General features: G+C 57.5%; 1 protein-coding gene across 1 annotated transcript in view; it reads left to right on the top strand.

Annotated features, from left to right (window-relative positions):
* The first annotated feature begins 5,237 nt into the window (after window positions 1–5,237).
* The window catches only part of LOC114001708 (phosphatidylinositol 3-kinase regulatory subunit gamma), a 79,027-nt gene continuing 59,739 nt past the window's right edge, over window positions 5,238–24,525 (top strand). Inside the window, exons 1-7 of the mRNA XM_027747078.2 lie at window positions 5,238–5,326; window positions 5,916–6,695; window positions 10,742–10,837; window positions 11,078–11,155; window positions 19,509–19,640; window positions 22,491–22,692; window positions 23,045–23,130. Of these exons, the coding sequence (XP_027602879.1) occupies window positions 6,380–6,695; window positions 10,742–10,837; window positions 11,078–11,155; window positions 19,509–19,640; window positions 22,491–22,692; window positions 23,045–23,130 (910 nt within the window). The 5' untranslated portion in view covers window positions 5,238–5,326; window positions 5,916–6,379. The remainder of the gene's footprint in view (window positions 5,327–5,915; window positions 6,696–10,741; window positions 10,838–11,077; window positions 11,156–19,508; window positions 19,641–22,490; window positions 22,693–23,044; window positions 23,131–24,525) is intronic.

Here is a 24,525-nt window from a genome sequence, read left to right as displayed (position 1 = left end):
CGTAGATACTTGCTCTCCTTCCCAGTCACTCCCAGCCACAGGGAAAAACAAAGGACAACTTATGGGCTGCTCCCCTCACCTCCCCAGTGCCACAGCCTGGGGCTTGGCCACTCCCCGGTGTCACCCCACTAGGGAGCCAGGGCTGGATTTTCTGGCTCTCCAGGAAGGCCTGACCTGGCCACACAAGGACAAGCCTAGTGACATTCCCACATCCCTCCTGCCCAGCAAGGCCACACCATCTCCCTGCTGTCCCCATCCCATCACACAGCCTGATCCTCCCTGAGGATCCCCTTCCCCAGAGCATGGGGATGCCTCCTCACCAGGGCATGGGACGCAAGGCTCCTCCAAGCCAGCTGGCCCCGGGAAGCTGAGAGCAGGGAAGTGGCCATAAGTGGCCACTCCTGAGGTCCTCTGTCCCCACCCTGGCTGCTGGCCCATGCCTGAGGGAGTGCAGGAGCCAGGCATGGTGTCAGGATCCGGCCATGGTGTCTACACCAAGCCCCCCTTCTTGGTCTTTTCTTCAAGGAAAAGCTACAAGCTCTGCTCCAGCTTCATGCTGCCCTGGGCTGCCCAGGGAAGTGGTGGATTTTCCGTCCCTGAAGGTTTTTAAGATAAGAGTGGTTGTGGCACTTAGTGCCATGGTCTAGTAACCACAGTGGTAGTGGATCAAGGGTTGGACTTGATGATCTCAGAGGTCTTTTCCAACCCGTCTGATTCTATGATTCTGTTATTCTTCCAGCTTGTGTTTGCATTTTGAGCTCTCAAGTGCTGAATTTCCACCCTGCTGATGAACCTGGTCTTTGGCATCCTCTGGTTAACATCCAGGCACACAGTGGGCACAGCCTCCCCTGCACTGGCACCCTCCTACCCAGGGCTCCAGCAAGGCAGCTGCTGGGTGCTCCGAGGAGGCATTTTGGAGCAGCCATCCGTCCCTCTGCACAGCAAATTAGACAGCAAGGTTAACAAAGCATCTGGGGAGAAACCTAAACTGGCATCTCTCACCCAGCAGGGCAGGAGGCATCCTGGCAGCCCTGAACAAGCCCTGCTGCTCAGCCTCTGCATGGATTAGCAAATGCTAATGATCCTGATCGATCTGACAGTGAGGAGCCCAGGGGGGTGCTAAGACAGGCTCACTTGGCTTAATGCAACCACTGGGACTCGGCTGGGCACAGGGGACATCCCCCTCGTGCCTTAGTTTCCCTCCTGGTAAAGCACTGAGTAAGAAGCCCCAAGCGTCACCAGCCACGGAGACCAGCCAAGTCTGTGATTGACAGGATTTTGGGGTAGCTTCAGCCAAGTGAGTCCCTTGCAAAGGGCTTTCACATGTCTGTTTTGGGCTGGCAGTACCTGTGAAGCTGTCTGTCTAGCGTGCAGTCACCTGGACAGTCTGGATGCATGGACACACTGCAGTGTGCCAGAGATGAACCTGACTTCAGATTTGCAGATGGAAGTTACTGAATGTTGCAAATTTGTGCTGAATTCATCACTTCCCACCTCCTGACGCAGAGAAATAAATATCTACGGCAGCCAAAAGTTTTTGATGTCTTGAAAAGGACGCATTTCAGTTCTCAGCTTCAAAAATTCAAAGACTTTTGGTCACAGAACTGGGGAAATCACCGATTCCTCCACCGTGGGAGGGACTGGGCGGCAAGACCACACTGATTTTCCCGTGGCTGTGGCTCCTGTTTCAGGGGAATTCTCCCCGTTTCCATGGCTATGTGCAAAACCACAACTTCAGTCCAAAACACAGGCATTGCCCCATCTGGTGCCATGTGGGGCCCAGGGTGTAAATACAGATGTGATAAGGGGGGGGCTGCAAGTGTGTCCCAGCAGTGCATCCCCCAGTGTAAGGACCTGGCCCTGTGCCTTAGGTAGCCGATGTTAATCATTATGCTGTTTCCAGCTGTGTGTTAATAACGCAATTAAAGAGGGGCTCCAGGACACCTCTCTGCTTTTGTATCGGGCTGAGCTTCTTCCCACGGGTGTATCCCCCGCAGTGACTCCCCCGGTGCTTGCCCTGCCCCGGCTGCCTGCCCACACCCCTCCAGATAACATTTCCTTGTTTCTCACATGCGTCCAGGCCGGCAAATCCCTCCCGAATTAATTAACGAGGGCCATGCCGAGGCGCCAGCTGCCATAAAGCCCAGCCAGGCAGGTTCAGGAATGCAGAGGGCTGCGCTGCAGGGTCACATCAGGATAACTCCACGTCTGAGCGCCGACGCTCCGGGGGCTCCTGCAGGCGAGAGCCGGGCTGCGAAGCCTTTGCCGCTGTCTCGCCTGCGAGGATGGCCAGGGGGCTGTGTGGTTGATGGAGCTTTCTCCCACCAGGGAGACCCTTTCCACTGCAGAGTCGGGGTGCAGGACCTGACCCAGCTCGGGAAGTGCTAGTGCCCGCTGCCCAGTGGCACTGAGGGGCTACGGGTCCCCAGTGCCATGCTGGGATGCCCTGGCAGCACCCATTCCGACAGCTCCCGGCACCTGCCGTGCAGTGAAGCTTCAGCCCTGCAGAGCGGCGCAGGGAAGAGCCCCAGCAGCGCCCCCAGCCTTTCCTTGTGTTCTTTAGGTTTTCTCCAGCGTCTTCCTCCCCAGGTCTGAGGTAGCCCCAACTCGGTGGTGGCGGCAGAGAGTGTCTGTAGAACCGTGCGGCTCCCAGCTGTCCATGGGTGCCACGCCGGGAGGTTGTTTCGAGAAGCACTTGGCTCTTCCTGAACCAGAACCCACAGAGGCCAGAGCTCATTCCTGGGCACTCTGGGAGAAAAGCAAGAGAGAGGGAGTTTTCCTGCTCCTAAAGAGAAGAGAAAGCAAAGCGTGGAGCCCTCCACAGTGGGAAAACGGAGGTGAAACTAAAAGAGTGGGCTGAAATGTCAATGGAAACCTAAACCTTTTCTCTCTGTTTTCTCCAGCTAGGAAGGGCTCAGCTCAGTTCTGCAGCCTCACATTCTCCAGCTAGGCACATTAACAACTGTATTTATGCTCTATTTATTCACAGTGGCTAACTTCCCTGGGCGTGAGCATGGCCAGCACATCCAGGGGCTGGACGGGATGGCACTGGGCAGGTCCCAAAGCAAAGAGGGGAGCAGCGGGACCCCTGTCACTTCGGGAAGGCCAGGACAGGCAGTCAAGGCAGATGCAAAGCATCCCCTGCTCCCACCAAGAGTTGTCCCTCTGGCCAGGAGAGCAGAGGGGCTACAGCAGGGCATTGGGACCCCAGTGAGGAGACACATCGCTCTCCTCCCCATACCCCCATCCTGGGCTCCGTGGACACTGAGCAAAGAGGGGCTTGAAGGGAGCCACAGAGTGCAAGGAGCAAGGAAGGCTCCTCCTGCACACTCCACGGAATAGTCAGGGCGAGGCAAACCAAGGCAAAGCTCTCGTTGCCATGAGTGCTGCTCATTAAGCCAACGAGGATGGATCTGTAGTTAATCAGAGCCTGACAGGCAGCTCCTCTGGCTCAATAAATAGCAGTCAAGGTCTGAAGCACCTTTTACTTCTTCACAGGGTGCCCCCTGAGGGCTCTCTGCCTGCCTTGGGGGGTGTGCCCAGCTCTGGACTGGAGTGGGGTAAGGGTTTGAATAAACCATATGGGGTGGCACAGGGTGAAGGGCAGCCCAGGATGCAGAGTTTTGGGAACGATCCTGCTGCAGTGCAACTGGAATAGGGTGTAAGGGGTGCTCTGAGGGTCCCTGGGAATCAAGGAGGGCTGGGGGGATTCTCAGCCCCATCCAGTGGCAGGGTGGTGGGCAGTGAAACTTGGATCCAGCAGGAGACGGTGCCTTTGTGTTTGGGGACCCTGAGGTACATCAGGAGGGAAAGATATCTGCTGCTGGGAAGGAAGGATCCCACTCAGCATCCTGGGAAGGGGAGATGATGGGTGTCATACCAGGTTGTTTCCCTGCCCCAGAGCCCCAGGACTGTGTTAATTCCTGGCCTGTACATAGGGTTGATCCTAGGATAGGATGGGTGGTAATACTGGATGGTGATGTACCCACCAGCCTCCCTGGCTCTAATGCTCTCCCAGGAGGAAAACATCTCCTTGCCTTTCTCCAGGCAGCCTCTTGAGCACTGGCACCATGCTCAGCCTGGGTGACTTGACAACCCCAGTGGGAGACTCTGGGGAGGCCAAGCAGGGCTTTGGACACTCAGCAAAACCTCTTCATCCTCGATGGGGCACAGGGAACACGACTGGGGAAGCACAGCTCGGGGGAGGGCAGTGCGTGGCTGTTCACAACCAACTCAGACTCTGTCCTGGCAGCTGCAACAGCAGCACGGTGCCAGCAGAAATGGGACGAGGGAGAGAAAAATCCCTTTTAATCCCCTAAGACCAGCAGCTGGGCTGGATCCAGCTGGGGAGTGGGCCAGTGGGGACTGCATGCTGCCCAAGGAGATGCAGCTGAGGAGAAATCCCCCAGGATGCTGCTGCCCTGCACCGTCAGGCCATGTGCTGCAGGGAAAGGAGGGGGGAGTTTGATGAAATTATGGGCGAGAAGGGCCCTACATCTGCGTTGCTCTGCTGGCCTGTCTGTCTCACGTTTCTTCAGTTTTCCCAGCACTTGTGATTCCTCCTTGGACTTTGTGCCACCCCTGCACTGCTCCCTGCAGTGGCCTGGATTCAGCCAGTGTGCATTTGCCAGAGCCTGTGTTTTAGGTACCATCTATTTTTAGGATGTCCAACCTGCAGCAAAGACAAGGAGCCATGACCATTTCGGAGGAGTCAGTGTGAGAAACAAGGATTTAAAAAAAAAAAAAAATTAAAATAAAGCAAGCCTTTGTGCCTCTGGGAACATCACATCAACCCCTCTGTGCTTCACGGACAGTCAAATACTGGGACAGCTTGTCCAGACTCAGGAGGAGAGCGAGGAACCAGAGCATCCCTGGGCTGGGATTCTCCATGGCGTCTCCTGCCTGTCCTGTGCGCGTTTTCTAGCCTGGCTAAAGGAGGGGATCCTATGTGGGTGCTCAGGGAGAGCTGGCTGGCATAAGGGGGGATGTCCATGGGGCGCTGGTCCTCCTCTGTCCTTTAGCATCCCTAAGGATGGATGGAGACCCACAGATGGGAGATCTCCATCCTACAGAGGATGCAATTTTGGAGCAGCGCTGCTGCATCTGGGGATGAAGTCATCCACCTACTCCTACAATTTTCCCTCCTCCTCCTCGGTAGCCGGGCGCCCCCCCCGCCGCAGCGCGGCGGGGGGGGCGCCCGGCTACCGAGGAGGAGGAGGAGGAGGAGGGACGCTGACATCACCGCCGGAGCGCGGCTCGGCGGGGCCGGGAGCCGGCTCCGCTCCGCTCCCGTTCACCGCTCCCGCCGGTGGAGCCACCGCGCCCGGTAAGGCTGGAGGGGCAGCGGGAGGGTCTCTGGGAGGCAGGTGGATGGATGGACAGACAGACGGCTGCTGCTCATCATCCCTCCATCCCTCTTCCACGGGGTCCTGCGGGAAGCTGGGGGGCAGCGGGTCGGCAGCAGCACCGTCTTTTCCCCCTAGGGATGATGTCACTCTTGGAGGAATATTTAAAATGCATCCAAAAAAATTTAAAAAAAAAAAAGAAAAGAAAGAAGGGGGGGGGGGGAACAAAAACCAAACCCACATGAAAATCCTACATCTTCATCTGCCAGCTCCGTGCAGCAATGCCAGGCTGGAGCTGCCGGAGGGGAGCTGCGTGCAGCAGGAGGTTTCTCAGCACATATGTCTATTTTAAAAACCCATGGCGTGATCTCTTGCCCTACTTTCCAGACTCTTGCCGGTACTTTCCTCGCGTGCAGCGGCCGAGCCCTGCTGGCGGGAGCTCCCTGGGAAGCAGGAGCTGAGCGAGCTGCTGGGCTCTCCCTGGTGTGGGGAGGCTGGGATGGGGGGACAGAGCACGAGGTTGAGGTCAAGACAGCGGTTTGGTCACTAACACACTGCCTTTCTCTCCAGCAGAGAGAGGGAGGTCCCCAGCACCGTGTGGATGAGGCCAGGCTGAGAAGAGGACTCACATTTGTACCCTCTACCCCAACTAGCCTCATTCTCTCCCCTCCATTTGCCCCAGTGAAGAAACAGCTCCTTACCCACACCTGAGCCAGCCCTGATGAGTCCCAGGCATTGGCGTGGCTCCACAGCAATTTTGGGGTTGGAGGGTCAGGAGCTGCTCTCCATCTCGGACATCTTCCAACACTGAGATTTCCATTCTGCGTGTGCAGGGAGAGAGGAGCACTCCCAACCCCTCCGCACTGCCCGAGCCCAGCCACTCCTGCCCTGTGCGGGCGCCCCGGGCCCCCGATGCCCGGCTGGATCGGGGCAGTGTGACCCACGCCACGCTGCCTGGCTGGATCAGGGCAGTGTGACCCACGCCACGCTGCCCGGCTGGATCGGGGCAGTGTGACCCACGCCACGCTGCCACCATGGCCTCCTCGGACGGGCTGCAGTACCGGGCTCTCTACGAGTACCAGAAGGACCGGGAGGAGGACCTGGCGCTGTGCCCCGGGGACGTGCTGACGGTCAGCAGGGCCGGGCTGCTCAGCAGCCCCAACTACAAGGACGGGGACGAGCGCAACCCCCAGGGTTGGCTGCACGGCGTCAACGAGCGCACCAAGGAGCGCGGAGACTTCCCCGGCACCTACGTGGAGTACCTGGGTCCCGCACGCATCGCCACCACCGCCACCAAGGCCAGGCCACGGCCCTTGCCCCTGCCACCCGCTGGGACCCCCACACCCTGGGGTGAGTGCTGGGGGAGCAGGAAGGTGGGAGCCCCCGGGTGCGTGTCCCCTGCAAGATGGCGAGGGTGGTGTGGAGCCGGGGTGGATGCTTGCAATTTAGGTGGCTTGGTGGGAATCCACCCTGAGGATGGGGATCCAGACACAGTAAGAGGAGCTGTCCCAAGAATTACCTGCCCTGGTGCATCAGGGCAGCCTCAGGGGAGGCAGGGGGCGCCTCGAGTGTCATTACCCCCCAGGCAAACATGCTGCAGGGATTGCTCCTCACCAGCATCCCAGGCTGGCTGCTGTGCTGGCATGGGGTGTCCGAGGGGGATCCACGTCTGTGAGAGCACAGGAGAAGATGGAGGAGCCCTTTGGGCCCCCAGAGAAGATGAGAAAGCCCCATGGTGGCCCCCAGAGACTTTTTTTCCAACTGCTCTTCTCCCCACCACTGCGGCACCTGATTCAGGCTGCTCTCAGTGCCCTGGCAAGCTCTGGCCCTCGGCCAGCTCCCGGCTTCATTGTCACTTTGTGCAGGCTGGGACAGGGAACAATCTTGGCAGGCAGTGGGATTGGTCCCTGGGGGGCTCCTCTATCCCTAGGGGCTGCAGCACTGGGAGGAATATTCAGGAAGACCCTTCCTGGCACGGAGGCCTCCGGCCATTTCTCTGCCGAACTCGTGCAGCCAGCTCTGCCCTCACCATGGCCAAGGGCCTTGGGGCCAGGAGGGGTTTCACAGCAGTTACATAATGTACACAAGCTAAAAAAAAAAAAAAAAAGCCAAGTAAGAATCCCCCCTTCGAGCCAGGCATGTCCTGGCAACCCCAAAGCCATGGTGCTCTCCTGCTCCAGGATGTGACGGAGGAGAAATGGCTGTCTGTGTGGGCCTGGGCTGGGAGAGAGGCATCACCTCACCTGTGACTGCTCAAAACCTGCCCAGTTGCTGATCTAGCACTCTGGGCACCCTCCCTGCCCAGTCTGGGACCATGGCACAGAGAACCTGCTTTCCCTCTGGGCTGGATGGGCATTGGAGGTACCTTGGTCCCAGGTTTAGAGGGGCATCCACTGATGAGGAGTCCATCTCTCTTCAAAATATCGTTCAGGACCACCTTGCCACCATGATTTAAGAGGTGGGGACCACCTGGCTCCTGAGCTGAGCACTGCATCATCCATGTCCATGTGTGGGGTTGCCTGGCAGTTCCTGATGCGGAGCCCCCCCAACCATTTGAAAAGGATGCTGGGCCCCTCTGCCTCCCCTCCCAAAAGTGCAGGTGCTCCTCCCTGACCAGTGCTCTGAGTGCACCAAGGCGGCCACAGTCCCACCAGCACTGGTGAGGCTCCAAGAGCAGCTACATGCTGGCTTTGCAGGAGGGTGGGAGCCACTTTTTGGGGGTGCTTACCCTGCCAGATGGAGGGTTTGAGCCTCCTTCCCAGTCAAGCCCGACGTTGTGTGAGGAGCCCTCTGCCCTGGCTGTTCAGCAGGCTGAGCCCTGGCAAACTCGGTGCTATAGCATGGACAGCTTGGGTCAGACAGGAGCAGACCCTGGGGGTCTCCAGCCTTATTCACCAGGGAGAAGTGTGAAGTCACCTTCTTGCTTCTGCCCTTGCTGCCCACCCCTGTGCCTGCCTCACACAGGGGTTGGCATGGGCTCCTCTCCAAGGGGCTGGGACATGTGCCCCGGGACCCCTGCCCACAGGTGCTGGGGATGTGGTGATGCCCCACAAGTCAAGGAAGCTCATCTGCCTGGAGAGCCTGGCCCATGCTGGAGGTGTCAGCGCAGGAGCCCCAGCCGTGCATGTGCTTGGGCAAGGGGATAACAAAATTTTTAAAAATGTAAAACTCGTATTTTTTAGTAGGGGGAAAAAAATCCTTAAGAGCAGGTTTTGGGGGTAGGTTGTGGAGAGTGCTGCTGTCTGCAGGACGTGCTCTGGCCATGGCCAGGCATCCAGCCCTGCTGTCCAGGGGCATGTTGGGTGCCACCTCCTCAGTGCTGTGCTGTGGGATGCCCCTCTGTGGAGTGCCTTTCCTGAGGCAATGCCAGGGTGTGCAGGCACCTCAGCAGGGGAGATTCGTGTCCCACAACCACATCTTTCTGCAGCAGGGGAGCAGTGTGTGCCATTTTACATCAGTTTAAACCCAAACCTCCTGGCTGGCAAGAGTTCCCTTAGAGTAAAAATCTCCAAAATCCTTTTGAAAGAGAAGGTGCTTTTGGTTTTCTTTTTTTTTTTTTTTTTTTTTTTTTTAATTCTTACCATACTGTTTCCATTCCCAGATGGAGGTTTGAGGGATATTTTTTTTTGACCAGCCCTAATTTATTTTTCTGCGACAGCAGCGCACCACCCAGAGTGCCCTCAGTGCCCACTGAGCCCTGGTGCCACACAGGGACCCTGAGCTGGCTGAAGCCTTGGGGGAAGCCCTGAATGACAGAGAGACACTGCATGTCCCAGCCATGCCTTCAAGTCAGGGCTGACTCTGCAGGGAGAAATGGTCTTATTTTTTTAATTAAATAACATCCTGAAGATGACTCTGCAGCAGATCCGAGTCCCAGGGGATTTCCCAGGAGCTCAGTGGCTGTTTTGCCCCTGACTAGTTGTGCCTGGTGGTCCCACTGCCAAGAGGGATCACCTCCACCTCACCTGGGGCTGGAGCCAAGCAGGGTGTCAGGATGCTGGGGTCCATCTTAGCACAGCTTGGGGCCATTCCTGTTGTTCCCAGCAAGGAGGAACAGATAGTTATTTTTCTGCAGTCACCACCTTACCCCTAAGCCATTGGTTTGGAGGAAAAGCCCAGTTTTGCCTAATTACAAAACCACTCATGCGGTGGTGACATTTTTACATGAGCTCCCAACGATGTGCTTTGCTTTAAACCCTGAAATCTTCCCTGTTCCCACCCAAGGCACCCACACATCCCCATTGGGCAGCAGAGGAGACCCCCTTGCTGGGCTTTGGGGTTGCAGCCGTGCCTGGGGCTGGATCAGCCACCCACGAGCGGGAGGTTTGCATCCCTCCCTGTTCTCCAGGGAGCACCAGGGCATCACTGCGGTGAGGATCAGAGCCTGGATCCACCTGTTGTGGCCAGGTTGTGTTTTTGCAAAAGACTGGAGGCAGCGTGGCCCTCCCCAAAGTCCCTCTATTTTTTTTTTCCCCAGCATTTCCACACGTACATGTCTGTACTGCAGCAGTCGCACAGGGCTCTGATGTGCTGCAGCCAGTGGCAGTCCCTGCCCCTGCCAGGCCCCTGCCCACTGCCTTTCTGGGGCTTTAAAGGCCACCAAAGAGAGAGAATGGGGAGAAATCCCAGAACTGCACTGCTGGAGTCTCCCTCGGGTATAACCCGCACAGGAAGGGTTCATCAGCTGGGGTAAAAAGGGACGGGTGGATACAACATGAGCTGGGGTAAGGACAGCTGCTCTCCTGCCTGCTGAGGGGTTTGCTCCTCTCTGTCATGGTCTGGGGTGAGGTGTCCTTGGTATAAAACCCAGGAGTCAGCAGTACATGGGGATTTGTGCCATAGGAAGCCTGACCCATGTTTGGCCAAAGGGCTCTTCAAGGGCTGAGGGAGGTCTCCGCCAGCCAAGGCAGGACTGAGACCTGCCAGGGCCTGTGCTCGATCCTGTCACGGACACCAGAGAATCCAAGTGGGTGAGAGCTGCAGAGAGCCATGTCAGTGGTGGGTATGGATCTGGTTCCCAGCTCCTGCCCAGTGTCACTGTGGGCTGTGGGTGATGAGTGGGGGCAGTCTCGGTGCCATAGGAGGAGAGGTGGGGAAGGGGTTTTGGCCTGAAGGGTCTCCATGCCCAGGATGGGATGTTCCCCATGAGCAGGGCATGTGCCTGAGCATGTCTTTGCATCTCAGCAAGCAGCTGAGCCCCCAACAGTGACTCTTACTGCAAAAAGAGGATAAAATAAGGGAGAAGTGCTCCAAAATTGGACAAGCCTGAGCCAAAGTATTGGCTGTGGCTCTGCCAAAGCAGCAGCTTGATCCTATCATGGGGCAGCTGAGAAAAGAGACTGGAATTCCTGCAGGCAGGAATTTCCAAACCTTTTTTCCCCTTCTTTCCATCACAGGGCTCCCTGGGCAGGCAGAGCTCGCCGAGCATCCCACCCTCCCCGAGCAGGCGCTGCCGACCGTGGCCAGGCTCATCGAGGCGCTGGAAAAACAAGGTACGGAGACCCGGGTTGCCCATCCCTCTGCAGGGCACACAGTGGGGCACACGTGCAGCCACTGGCTCTGCCGTGCTCAAAGAGGCCCCAAGAGCATCACCAGAGCCAAACCTCTGCCCACTCACCCCAGTACCCACCCAGAGTGGGAGCTTGGCATTCTCGGTCCCTGCCTGCTTCCATTATGTTGGAAAGGAGGATATGGAACTCAGCATTAACCCCTCTCTCCTGCCTGTCCCCCAGGTCTCGACAGTGAAGTGCTCTACAGATCCGGCCCCAGTGCCCTGGGGGATGCTGAGCTGAAGCAGGCCCTGCTGACAGGTAAGTCCCAGAGCCACATCTTTCCCTATATTCCCGGGAGGGAAGGGGGCTGTGGAGGTGATGCTGCCCTGGCACAGCAGGGAGAGGTTACAGCTCCAACATCATTACAGCCCTAATCCCAGCTCTGTGAGGCCCTGCCTCTATGTAGACCCCTCTCCACTCCCCCAGTAATCCCACGTGATGCAGCCAGGAGGGTGCAGGTGCGGGGCTGGGGCACTTCACTAGGAGCTCTGTTATTTTTTAGGGAGAAAAATACTGTTAGGGGTTTTTTTTGAGATCTCTAGGGTTTGTATCTGAAGATCAGGGCGGTCAGAAAGCCTCTTGTGGGTGCGATAGGGAAAAAGAAAGACGAAAGGAAAAGCTTATTATTTAGGAGAACGGGAAGCGGTTTGCGGGACTTTGGGGCATGAGCGGGGTGGGGAGGAGGGGGAAAAAAAACATCTTCCCCACCCCTGCTTCTAAATCCACGGCTGGGATAGGATGGCACGGGGCGGCGAGGGGGGGAAGAGGAGGGGGGACACGCGATGCATCCAGTGTGCCGCTCGGATCTGGGTACTTGGGGGGTGGGGGGGCTGCGTCGAGCATCCCCATCGTCCGGCCGCGGTGCCCAGAGGGCGGCACTGTGACACCAGGCACGGGCGGCCCCGCACAGCCCCGGGCCGGCCCCACATCCCACCGCATCCCGGGCGCTGCCGGCCGGGGGGCGGCGGGAGCCGGGCCGTGTTGCTGGGGAGAAGGGCTGTGATGAAATCGCTATATTAAGCACCATGACCTCATCGCTTCCCGCGCACCGGGAGCCGAGTCCCGCCGGGCGGGGAAGGAGTGGTGCAGGGGAGGAGATGCTGGAGCTCCCGGGGCTGCTCCGTCCTCACTGCCCGAGGAGACCTGCGCTCCCCCGGGGGTGATGGGGGTACAGGGCACCCCACCACCCCACTCTCCTCTGCCAGCTGTGGGCTCAGGAAGCCCAGAGCAGCAAGTGCTGTTCTTCACAGCCTTGTCCCCTGGCCCAGATTTTGTGGCTGAGCTCTGGAGAAGGTGAAGGCATCCAAGAGCAACCCCCTCGGCTGCTCTGGGCACTGGTGCCTAGGCTGGACAGGGGCAGCATGAGAAGGATGCTTTGCTTTCTGAGCACGCAGGAGTTACAGGTCCTCCATTCTTCCCATACAGCCGGTGCAGCATTCCAGGCAGGCCCAGGCCTCCCACAGGGAGCCACTGCACCACAGCAGTCACTGCCAAAATCCTGCCCAGCCTTGGGAGACTCCCCCTGCCCAGGGGCAAACCCCACTGTCTTGGCAAGAGCCTGGGCTAGAGCTCTGAGCAGCTTCAGGGTCTGTCCAGGTCTGTCCATCTTCCAGTTCAGGGCCCAGCACCAGGCAGATAGATGCCATCATGCTCTTCAAACCATTTGAAAGCCGTGGAAAATCACCAACAGCCCTGGGAGACTTGATACTCCCAAGCCCCCATCTCCTCTGGGACCGAAATCTTTTATTTGGCACTTTAGGGGGCTGCCCTGTGTGCTCAGCAACGCTGAGCTGGGCAAAGCCAGAGCTCCTCAGAGCTGGCTAGAGGGAGTAGGGTGTGTAGGTATGTGTAGGTAGGAGGGGTAGTATTAGCTCTCAGCTGAAGAGGCTGATGCTCAGCCCTGCCAGAGGGATGCTCTGCAAAAAGGATGGGAATGATGCTCCTGCCAGGGTCAAACATCCCAGCAGAGGCCAGGCTTGGCAGCCTCCTCTCCCTGCAGCCTCCTGCAGAGGAGAGACCCAGTGGTGTGTCCCCAGGATCCTGCTGGAGCCCAAACTGGGATGGGGAGGGCAGGAGAGCATCTCTGCTTTGGCTGCCACACAAGCCCTTTCATTGTATTTGGTGGAGTAAAACATCCCTGATGAAATATTGGAGTTTCCTTGCCCCGCACATGAGCAGTCAGAGCTGAGGGTCACATTTCTCTTCCTCCTGCACTCCCGATGGCTCGTCCCTCCAGTGTCCCATCTCTGCCAGCAGCTCACCTGCAAAAGTCAAGCTCCATCTTGGAGAATGGGGAAAAATTGGAGCCAGGGTTGGCAGTGGCTAGAACCAAACCACATCTCAGCTGGGGAGAAAACGGGGTTCCAGGGGCAGGGGTTTCAGCTTCCCTGTAAATACCCAAATCATGCTGGTGTTTGGCAGTGGTGGCAGGAAAACTGCTAGAGAGTGCAAAAAAAAATGGAGTAGGGGCTGGAAAAGTTCAGGTGTTGGTTTTCTAACCCCCAAATCGTAATGTGTCAGAGAACACAGAGTGTTTTCTACCCTGAAAAGGCATCTGAACCTCCAGTGGGAAGGAGGAGGATGGTTGTCTGGGGAGAAGGAGATGTGCAGGTCAGAGCAGCCCTGCCTGTCCCAGGGAGCCAGTGGGCATTGTATCCCTGGGGCTGGCAGCAAAGGTACTCATCTGAGTTGTGTTGATCAAACCTTTTTCCCATCATGGGCCCTTTTGGAGCCCTTGTCCTTTGGGCACCTAGAAGGACAATGTAACCTCTGGAGCTGAAAATCACCCAGGCTTTGGGATGAAGGTTTCCCATCCTCATGGGGCTGCAGAACGTTGGGCAGAGCAAACTTGGATGCAGCATGGCTCCACATGGCTCTGCAGCCTGTGCTGAGCCTGTCCCCATCCTGTCACTGGTGACAGGTCAGTGGCATCTGACTACTGGCTAGAGCCTGGGCACCAAAATTGGTACTTCCATGTTGGATGGTACAAGAAGAATTATTTATAGGTGGAAAAAAAAAGGAATCAAAGACAGAGCTCATCAATGAAGGGAGGTCAGTGAACTGAGTGCCTTCACTGCCACCTGGCTCAGGTGACACCAGGGCTGGCGAGTGAAGCACGGACCCGAAGGGTGGTTGCACTCACAGCTGGCTTATCCTGACTCCAGAGGAGAGTGAATTGTTTTAGGACACTGGGTGCTCAATTTGGACCTTTATGCCCCTTAAGAGAGGAAAGAGGGGCCATGTGACATCACTGAACACAGGAGTCAGAGTCACATGGTGGCACCAAAAGGAGACTTACAGAAAAGCTGCAGTTCCACAGAGGACTTGGGAGAACTCACCAAAGGGTGGGAGGTGATCAGCCAGCCAGGAGCCCCACTGCAGTGGCAGGGAAAGAGAATGGGCAGAAAAAGAGGAATAAAGCAGAGCTTTAAACAGCAGCACCAGGGTGCAACGCTTACCATGGCGCCTGGCACCCAGCACTCCCTGCAGTGCCCAAGCTGGGGGAGGTTTAGCTTGGGGATGGCTGCAAAGTCCCGTGTGTTATGGCTGGGCAGTGCTGGGATGGTCTGCATCCTCACCCCTTCTCCCTGGGGTGAGATCCTGCACAGAGATCCTGCAGCTCCCCCTTCCCCCCCCCCCTCCCCCCCCCAGGTCCCTGGGTGCCTTGTATGTCTCAGATGGGGCTGAGCCCATCCGGGATGGTGGCAAAGCACCGGAGCCTCCCCCACACTTTGGATAACCCCTACCCTACTCTGCGCTCTGGCCCGCAGACATAAACACCGAGACCCTTCCCCAGATACAAGAGCGGCGCTGGGAGAAGCCTCCGCTGTTGTCAGGGCCAGGCAGAAGCTGCCTGCGACTCGGGGTGCCAGGGAGAATGTGTCGGCAGCGCGAGGCGGATTGGAGCCGGTGTCTCCAGGCGTGCCGTGGCTGCGCTGCCATCCCGCGCGCTTTGATCTGGGGCCCCGGCGCTGAGCAGTCTGCCTGGAGACACGCTCACGTGCCCGGGAATTAGGTCAGGTCTCGGTGGGGATTAGCGAGCAATGGTGGGTCCCGGGGCTTCACTGGGGCTGCCGGGAGCTGCTGCTAGGCAGAGAGGGTTGGGAAGTGAAGAGCAGCTTGGGGGGTCTCACACCGCTCCCCCCCCCCCCCCATCACAGTGTGGATGCCCAGGGAGGGAGAGCATCCCCATCCTCATCCCTGGGATGCCAGAGAGACTTCGAGGCCCACAAGGGCTCTGGTTTCCCCTGGCCAAGCTATTAACTCCACCAAGATGACTCTCCTCCCGAGCACGAGGCGCCCCGGTGCCTGCCGCACTGCTTTTTATTTATACCTGCAGTGGAAATAAACCCCGTGTCGTCAGAGCCTGGCGAGAGGCATGAGCTCATCTCTTATATTTGGTGGTGATGAAAGAAGGGTAAATAAACGGCAGCAGCAGAGACGTCCCTGCCAGACCCGTCAGGGAGAACTGGGTGCGAGTTTTTGTCATGACCTCCAAGAGGTGCTGGGGAAGCTGAGGAAGGGAACTGCCCTTGGGAAGCTGAGGTGGCAGAAGGAAGCCTCACTGGGCACCCTCAAGGGGGGCCCAGTACCCCTGCCCTGGCTGAGTGCAAGCCAGGGATATGCTGAGATGAAACCCAGCAGGGAGGGTGATTGGGGCTGCCAGGTGCTCCTGTGCATGGGCAGAGGGTGCCCTGGCAGCTGCCAAGTCCCCAGCACAAGGTAGCAGCAAGCTGGCTGGGAGATATTACAATGAAGCTGAATCAAAGCTGGGAAATATTCCCTGATTCAGTGCACAGTTCCCCAGTAAACCCCCACTGTGGGTTGCCCAGGAGCCTCAAATGCCTGGTCAGGTCTGGGGGATGTACAGGTCCTTGGGCAGGCATTATCCATGTGGATTAGAAGGCATATCCCCCAGAACTGGACAGCGAGGACATCCCTCCGGCACCCACTGGCAATCAAAATCAAAGGGGTAGAGAAACTCTCAAGTCAGTATTTCAGTCAGCCCCAGGTACAGGTGGTTTGGGTGCCCCTCTGTCACAGGGAACATGCACCCAAGAGTGTCACACTGCAGTAGCACTTGCCCAGCTTGGCCTGTTGGACTGACCTTGCCGCACCTGGCCAGGAGTGGGGCCGTGGGTGCTGGGCAGGGTCTGCACCCTGTCACCCACACGCTGTCCGGGGATGTTGGTGCAGCCGTCACCTGTGGCCACATGCAGGGGACAGCTGGTTACCAGGACCTGCTCAAGCCTCTCCTCCAAAACAGCCCCCCACCTCCTCCATTACACCTCTTGGCTAAACATCCTCTGCGTTTACTGAAACTCCGGGCTTACTCACACCTCCCTGGCTGGCTGCAGCTGCAGGAGAGGTCCTGGAGTTTCCTGCCCAGCCTGACTCAGCCCAAAACCCCGGCACCCTTCCGCCTCTGCTGGGATGTGGGCTCTGGCATCCCAGTGGGAGGAGGCTGGGAGCACCCATTGTCTTTCCCTCTGGGCCGGTGGTCATCCCATGCACCCTTTCTCCAGTCCCAGATTTATCCCTGCTTTTCACCCCTCCGTGGGGAAGGCATGCTCTCCACTGGTCCCCGGATTCTTGCTCTGACAGCAGGTCAGCAAGTAGGCTGTGTGCTGAAAGGGGTTGGTATGGGGTTAAGGTTGGGGTTTTGGGGTATTTTCCTTCTATTTATGGCAGGCAGATAGAATCCCTCCGTCATTCCTCCGTCATTCCCCTGGGGAAAGGACGGGAACATCTGGAGAGCAGCGGGAGAGCATTGACTCATCCTGCAGCTTCATTAACTTCTTATAGCTGGTTATCATCTCCCTCTGATAAGAAGAGAGCAGCATCCGTGGGGTCAGGCCTGTGGTAATTGTCTGGGAAGGCTCCAGGGTTAACCCTTCCCCAGCTGCCGGCTGAGCCTCCCTGAGCTGCCGGGGCACAGCCGGTGCCGGGGAGCAGCTCGGAGCAGCCCTGGATTGTGTTCTCAGCCTAATGGGGAGCCCAGCTCAATGGCAGCTCCAGGGGGAGGAGAGGAGCTGAGGCAGGAGGATGCCACTGCACCTCCGGGAGGAAGGGGGCAACGGGCTTAATGGCTATTTCTAGTCACAGAGAACGGTGCCACCAGCAATCAGTCCCTGTCGGCGGGGTGTGAATCCCATCGTGCCTCTCTCTGGGTGTAAAGATGTTTTTGAGTCCTGCTTTGAAACCGGCTGAGCCTTCCCTTTGAACACCCCCCCAGGCCCATGCCTAACGAGGCAAACAAGCTAATTAGGCCACGGTGGAGCCCAGAGCTGGTCGCCTGGGGCCAGCGCCCGGCGGCAGCCCCCTGCCTGCACAGGCACAGCTTGTGGCTGCTCTCCTCAATTCGTGCCATCATCCTCAAGGCGAGTGACAGGACCCTGCAGAAATCTCTGTGGCGAGTGAGAAGGGCTTTGGGGTTTTCCCAGTGCATTCCACTGGTGGGAGAAGCTCTTTGCAATGCAACAAGACTCTGAGACCCACCAGCAGCATCCCTGGGTTTTAGCCATGCACTTCAAGGATTCAGCCCAAAACAGGTGTTGGAGCATCTTGTGGGATCCCTGACCCCACTCTCCTCCACCTGCCCAGCTTGAGACAACCTGTCAGCTCATTTCTCCAGGGCAAAAATGGGGAATTGACTGTCACCCCCTGGTGACAGTCAATTGTGAATTGTCTGTCACAAACCCCGGCAGAAATAACACTTTTGGCCAGCCAAGAAGGTCCAGAAGTGTGGCTGGGAGATGGCAGCATGAGCACAGACCAGAGTGGGGTCAGGGTGCATCTGGCACTGCCCTGCCCACCTCGAAGATGCCAAGGGCAGAGTGGTCCATGGGATGATGCTGTGGCTTCGTGGGGTGCCAGAAAGGCAGCACCCACCTTTGCCCTGGGTCATGTCTGGCCAGGCTGGATGGCTACCCACCCCAGCGTGGTGGCATCTCTCCCAGCTGTCCCCACACTGCCCCAGGGCACAGTTCCCAGCCGGCTGGGTGCTTGCCCCTGAGGATGAGGTAGTGTCTCCCACGGCTGGGTTAAAGGCTTCGCTTCGGGCATTGGTCAATCTGTTTTCTCTCCGGCCTGGGAGCCAAATGGAAGGCACTGGCCATAAGGGACCCACTATGACTTCTTGACCCCAAGCAGGCGGGCAGGCTCCCAGGCTGCCTGGCCCACAGTGGGGACATTCCAACAAGAGGAGATCAAGGTCAAGGTGACCAAAAACAGCTTTTCCCAGCTGCTTCCCATTCCAGCCCTGCTGACCATGTGTCTCTAAAGCCTCGTCCTAGGAAGTAGCATTTCTCCTCTCCTTTGGGTTTATTGCCCCAGAAGGAAGTGCAGCTGAAATGGCTGGAGACTCGTAATATTTTCTGCTGAAAAATGCTGGCCTGGGAGATGGAGCATCTCCCAAAATGGCACCGGTTTCAGTAAAGCTGCATCTAGGGGTAAAGGCCTAGAGGAGGAAGGGGAGGGGGGTTCAGAGCAGAGCAAGCCCACTGTATTCGTAGTCACACCATGCAATTGGGGGCCTAATACAGCATCTTTAAGAAAGTGCCAAATTTGCTTTTTTGTTCAAAAAAAATTAACCTTTTCAAACCATACCAAATATGTTGGGCTTTTTTATTATTCCTGACCACCTCAGACATCCTCCAATTTCTCCTACAAGGAGAATTTCAAAACATTGCATTTGGCTCCAGTTCGAATCAAAGCCAGATTTTGAAACCTCCAGATCTTTGCAAAAGGGACCAACGTCCTCTGGACGGCCACCACCCAGCCCAGCCGGGCTGAGAGACCTCCAAGACAAACGCATGAGGCAATACCAAAGGATGCTGAAAGGGCTCTTCCCCCTGGACTCTGGTGAGGCAATGTCCCCGTGCTGGCCCAGCCACGGGGCTCAGACAGACACATCCCACCCTTTGACTCCTGCCGGACCGTGGGACAGTTCTGCTCGTAGCGCTGCCCCTGTCCTGAGCCCGGGCTGTGTGATCTCAGCCCCTCCCTGTGCTTCCCCCCCTTCCTGGAGCATCCTTCACCACCTCCCCAGGGCAGCTGCTTTCAGGGCTGGGCAAATTGATGCCAATTGGGGCACATTCACAGTGTTTCAGGATCACTGGGGGGTGGCATGGGCCTTTAGCAACATGAATTGCCTGGGGGACCATAACCCCATTCCGTGAATGCATTTTCCAAGCAGTTCCTCCGGGGCTGGGGTCAGCACATGGTACCTGGCCCTGATGACCGGAGGATGCTTGGGAGGGCTGCTCAGTCCTTCCCATGGGTGCTATCCTGCAGTGGGACCCCAGTGGAATGGTGAGATTCCCTGCCCCATGCACTGGATGTGCACTTCACACAAAGCAGAGATGCTGCCTCGTGCTCTCCATGGGCACGTGGAACTCGGGGTCAGTGGAAACTGGGACAGGAATATTTGCTGGGCGGGGGTGGTGGTGGCAGTGAAATCATGGCCTGCCACACTGGGGAGATGGGGGCATGGGCGAAGAAATCAGGCCCTATGTCTGGAGGAAGGTCCACAGGGATGGAAGAGCTCTGAGCTCTGCACCAGAGGGGCAGAACCACGGGCTCACGGTTCCTGCTGGCTCTTTCCCTGCAGACGCCTCGGCTGTGGACATGGACCTGTATGAGGCCCAGACACTGGCAGATGCCCTGAAGTGGTACCTCCAGGAGCTCCCGTCGCCCCTCATCCCTCCAGCTCTCTACAGTGACTTGGTCCACATGGCTCAAGGTAAGCACACCCAAGCTCTCCCCACACCTGGGACCTTTGTGAGGCTGAAGAAGCTTTGGGTAGACCCTAAAAAGCCTCCCCAGCATCTCCAGGGTGGCTCTGACCTGATCCCCTGCCCTGATCCCCAATGCTGCACTAAGGGCAGGTTCTGAGAAGGACCACTGGGAACATCACATGTGCCAGAGCAGCACCACAGCATTTGGGAGGTGATCTGGGAAAGCAAGGGGAGACCCAGGGGTCTCCTTTGCCCCCACCACAGCATGGTCTTCTCCTGCTGCAGTGCCCGGAGAAGGAGGTGCTGCCTGCCAGGACGGGTGGCTGCCAAGGCTGGGTGATGCTGGCCCCAGAAGAAAGCGTTGTTATAATATTTTGGCTCTGCTGCCTGGGAATTTTTTCCTGTAATCTCATTAACTCTTGGCTTTATATGGGCACAGAAAATTCTCTGCTTTTTCAGCTTAGTGCCATTAGGAAGTGCCTTTAGATCCCTGCAAGCTTTTCCACCTCTGTGCAAATGTATGAGACCATTAAGGTTTTGGTTTTATTTGATTTTTTTCCAAATAAACAGAGCAGGGCTCGTACCCAGGCCAGCAGAGCCCATGGTCCATCTCAACAGTGAGCCTGGACCAAAATGTATTTCATACAAGCCCTCACTGAGCTGCTCAGCCCCTCCCAGCCTGAGGCCCTGGGGGCATCACCAGGCACACATGAAGCCCTTGCCCACCGCGTTAGACAGGACCTGAATCCCTTGTTGCCTGTGAAATGAGGATTTCCCCTTTCACAGCAGCTCTCGTCTCACTGCCAGTTGCTGCAGTATCCTCCATCCCCGAGCATCACCTCCCCATCCTAAGCCAGATTAGTGCTTGGGCAGATCATGTTCTTGGCTGCCTTAAGAGGCACTAAAAGATCACCCATGGCCAGACCAGCATGGCCTTTCCCTACCCTGTCCTGATGGGAGAAGGCCACAGGCTCTTTGTGGCCTCCAGCAAGGCAGGGGGGACACATGGACAAGGATAACACAGCCCATCCTCCCTGCCCTGTGCTGGGACACGGAGCCAGAAGAAATACCCCTGGGGCTGGTGGCACAGAGAAGCTGCCTTCCCCTCACCCTTCAGAGCAGAAATCAAAGGCTGCCTCCCTTCCAAGGATAAAAACGCAATTAGGAAGCAATTAGCTGGGTTGCCTCGTTAAGCAACTTCAAAGGGAAGCGCCTTTCCCTGCAGCCTGTGCTGCAGCGGGCTCTGCTCCTGGCACAACAGGGGCAGGAGGAGGAGGAGGGGGCAGGAACGGAGGAGAAACCAATGGAAAGGGGATATCTCTGGGGCTTAAAAGAAAAAAAATGAAAATATAAGTCTTTGAGGAGACAGTGCTGGGTTTTGGCAGCCTGCCCTGCTAGAGGCTGAGGGCTGGAAAAGCAGCAAGATGACCACCTGCAAAAGGAGGGGGAAAACATCGCCAAATTCCCCCTTTGGCTGTGGGCCTTCTCCTGCGGGATCCTCTGGGTGCAAAAAGGTGCAAAAAAAGCAGGGATTGGGATAGGGGAGGCCTGGAGCAAAGCCAAACATGCCTCAGGAGCAGCTCGTTGGATACGAGGACTCACAAACACCCCATTACCATCCCAGCTGGGTTGCAGACCTGCTTTGGAGGGGATCCCAGACCCCTTCCCCTGCAGCTCTGGTGCACCCTGGCCCCAAGGATGGATGCTGGGAGCTGGCTGGGCACTGGCCAAGCCTCAGTCCTGGAGCAAAGAGCCTCGAGGAGCTGAGTCAGCCCCCGACCGAGCCAAGCTTTGAAGGTGGCTGAGACCAACCCAGCCCTGGGGACCTCCCTGTGCCCTGCAGATAAAAGGGCTGGGACAAGGCAGGGATGGATGATGGCTGGACAGCGACTGTTTCCTGTGCCTGGGGCGGACTGCAATCCCAGGGCACTGATCTCACAGATCACAAGACCAGGGAGCCCCAGCCAAGGCTTCCAGAGGGCACTGGGGACATGGAATAGGACACTGGTGGGAACGCCATGGGCTGTGGGCTGCTCGGGACACCCGTGATGGGGGTTCTGGCAGTACCTCCATGATGTACAACACCACCAGGTGCCTGATTTCATTCATGTGGGCAATTCAAGCATCGCTGGAAGTAGCTGTACCCCAGTCAGCCCTCCCTGTCCTGTATTTCATGGGGTGTGAGACCACAATGTGGGGGCTGAAGGGGCCTCACTACAGCCACACCTGCAGCCCAGGTGCAGATTTGGGTTTTTGCCTCCTCAAAAGCCTTTTCCCTCCCAGCTTGCTTTATCTGCAGGGGAGGGCTGAGCCTTTAAATTCAGCAGATCTTCCAGCTGGTGCCCATTTCCCCACCTCTGCTTTGCTCTGCCTCTGCCATGGCTTTGCTGTGCACCAGGGCAGGGTTCTCACTGTTCTCCTCTGTTGGAGCAGCAGTGAGGGGTGTTTAGGTGCAGCCCTTGCCATGTGAGAAGCTCAGCCCCCCCATGCTCCCTCCCTGGCTGTGCTGAGAGGAGGAATGTGCTAAAGGCACCTGACAACCTGATCTGGGGTGGTGGGGTGGTGTGAGTGGGTAAATGGGGCTGGCAGCTCCCAGCAAGAGGAGGCCAAGACCGTGAAGACACTTCTGCATGCCCTGGGACATCCAGGTGTCCCCCAGCCTGGCTGGGAAGAGATGGGCTGCATAGGTTTTGTGGAAGAGGTTAAGATCAGGGATTCTTGGGTCTCTGGGGGGAAGTAGAGAACTGCCACAACTCATGCCATGTGTGCTGGGGGGTGTCAGGCTCCCATGAGAGGCAAGAGGATACCCTGACCTCCTGAACTGACCATTTTCTTCCTCTGCTCCTCTGCTGCAGAGACCCCAAGCCTGGAGGAATGTGGCCAGCGAGCCAGAGCCCTGCTGGCCCCCCCAGCCCTGCCACAGCCCCAGGCACTGCTCCTGCGCCAGCTCGCCCGCCACTTCTGCCACCTCTGCCAGGGCACCCACCGGAGCCGCTTCTCACCCCGGCTCCTCGGGGAGCTTTTTGGGGAAGTGCTTCTCCGCCCTGTGGCAGCCAGGTGAGGTGCCCCTGCCATGCATGGGACAGGGTGGGTGAGAGGAGGGTGCCCGTAGCCAGGCATGGACAAGCTGGTCTCAGCCAAGCTGGTTTTGCTGGATGGCAGCCCACCAGTGGCCCAGTCCCAGGGTTTTCCGAAGGGGGGAGCTGGATCTGGGAGCTCAGATGCTCAGACATCACACCCATTCCCACGGTGACCGGGCGTGATGCACATGTGGAACTGGGATACGCAGCGTTGCCTCGGTCCCACGGGAGATCCACCGGGGCAGCTGGCTGCTGTCCCAGGGGGGTTGAGGGTCTCCAAGGAGGCTGAGGTGCTGGCATCCTCACAGACCCCCTCCTTCTCCCCACAGCACCGAGGCAAGCCCTGAGCTCCGTGCAAGGATCCTCGAGTCCTTCATCATGGCCAGCGAGATGGCAGAGCTGCCGGCAGCTCCCGGTAAGAGATGTCCAGCTGGTGGTGGAGGGGGGGCAGCGGGGGTGAAATTCAGGGAATTGACAGCAGCAGGTCACGGGGCAGTTTTGGTGGCTGGTGCGGTAGCAGGAAGGTGCCCATGTCCCTGTGGCACTGCCCGGGCTACGCTGACTTCATGGGCAGACAATCTGTTCCCATTGCCCTCCCTTCTTTCTCCTCACAGATAATGATTTTGGGGCATTTCTTTGCAGCCTCTCAGAAGGTTTGCAGCTGTTTTCTTGCTTAACGTCTGTGTTACTGCTCTTTGGTGCCAGTGTGATGCAAGTGGGTTCTGCTGCCCCGTTTTGGGGGCTTGGTATGCGTGGGGGCTGTCAGTGGAGGGCTGCTGTGCAGCTTGTTTTGGTGCGCAGGGATCTGGATACAGTCTGTGAGGGGAAAAAAAATACCAGCATGATCATAAAATGGCAGGATGGTTCTTGCTAAAGGATCAAATTAGGGTTTACGATTTTTGACTTGCGTTTAGTTCCCATGTGTGCAGAATTGCACTGCATCCACCAACACACTGCTGCTTTCCCTGTGGGGCATCCCCAGGGTGGTGAAAAGGATGGGCACTTGTCCCCCACCTCTCCATGCATGGGAAAGGAGCTGGGAGTGTGGGTTTTTCTGCAGATGTTAATGAGCCCACCCAGCCTCACCCCTCAGGGCAGCAGTCCTGCCTCTTTCATTACCAACACCAGTGTTTGCCTCCAGCACCTCTTTGATCTTTTGTTCTGCTGGCCACTTTCTCTTGCCAGATCCCTCTTGCTGAGTGGCACCTCATGTCCCACTGGTGTCCAAAACTGAAGCACATCACCCCTGTGCCTTCTGCAGCACTTCAAGGATGGGAGGCAAGTGGTCCTTCCAGGCAGGGATGTACACAGGAGGGAGAAAGGTGCTCAGGGGAGCACAAACCACAAACCTTGAGGACCACCAAGACCTACCCCTGGGGGATCCCATCTCCAGGCTGCCACTGAGACCCGTCTGTTCTCCCACACCAAGCTGCCCAGAGCTCCCAGTGCCGAGAGGCACAACTGCTTCCAGGCCTGCTTGGAGATATGTTGGCACTGGCCCCAGTGAATCTTGTCTCTCTGTGATGTCTCTGGGTCCTTGTCACCACCCTGTCTCCCTGCGGGATGGCTGGGCCAGGCAGTATTATGACTCTTAATATTCCTCATAAATCAGCCCTTTCAGACTTGTCATCTTATTTATTGCTCTCCCCCAAGCTCTCACCCATGAGTTTGCTGAGATACATATGTCTCTCTTCCACCTGCTGATCCAGATGTTGGGCAGCTGCAGCTCAGCGGTCCCCAGGGTCACCACTGCCCTCCCTGGACCTTGTGCTGTCATCAGCTGTCCCCACCCTGAACTGAGCAGAGGGGT

The sequence above is a fragment of the Pipra filicauda genome, unplaced genomic scaffold, assembly GCF_003945595.2.
Source record: "Pipra filicauda isolate LSUMZ 115617 unplaced genomic scaffold, ASM394559v2 scaffold36_size6622888_pilon, whole genome shotgun sequence".
Taxonomy (NCBI): Eukaryota; Metazoa; Chordata; class Aves; order Passeriformes; family Pipridae; genus Pipra; species Pipra filicauda.
Note: the sequence above shows the minus strand (reverse complement) of the source record. Positions and strands in the feature narration are given on the sequence as shown.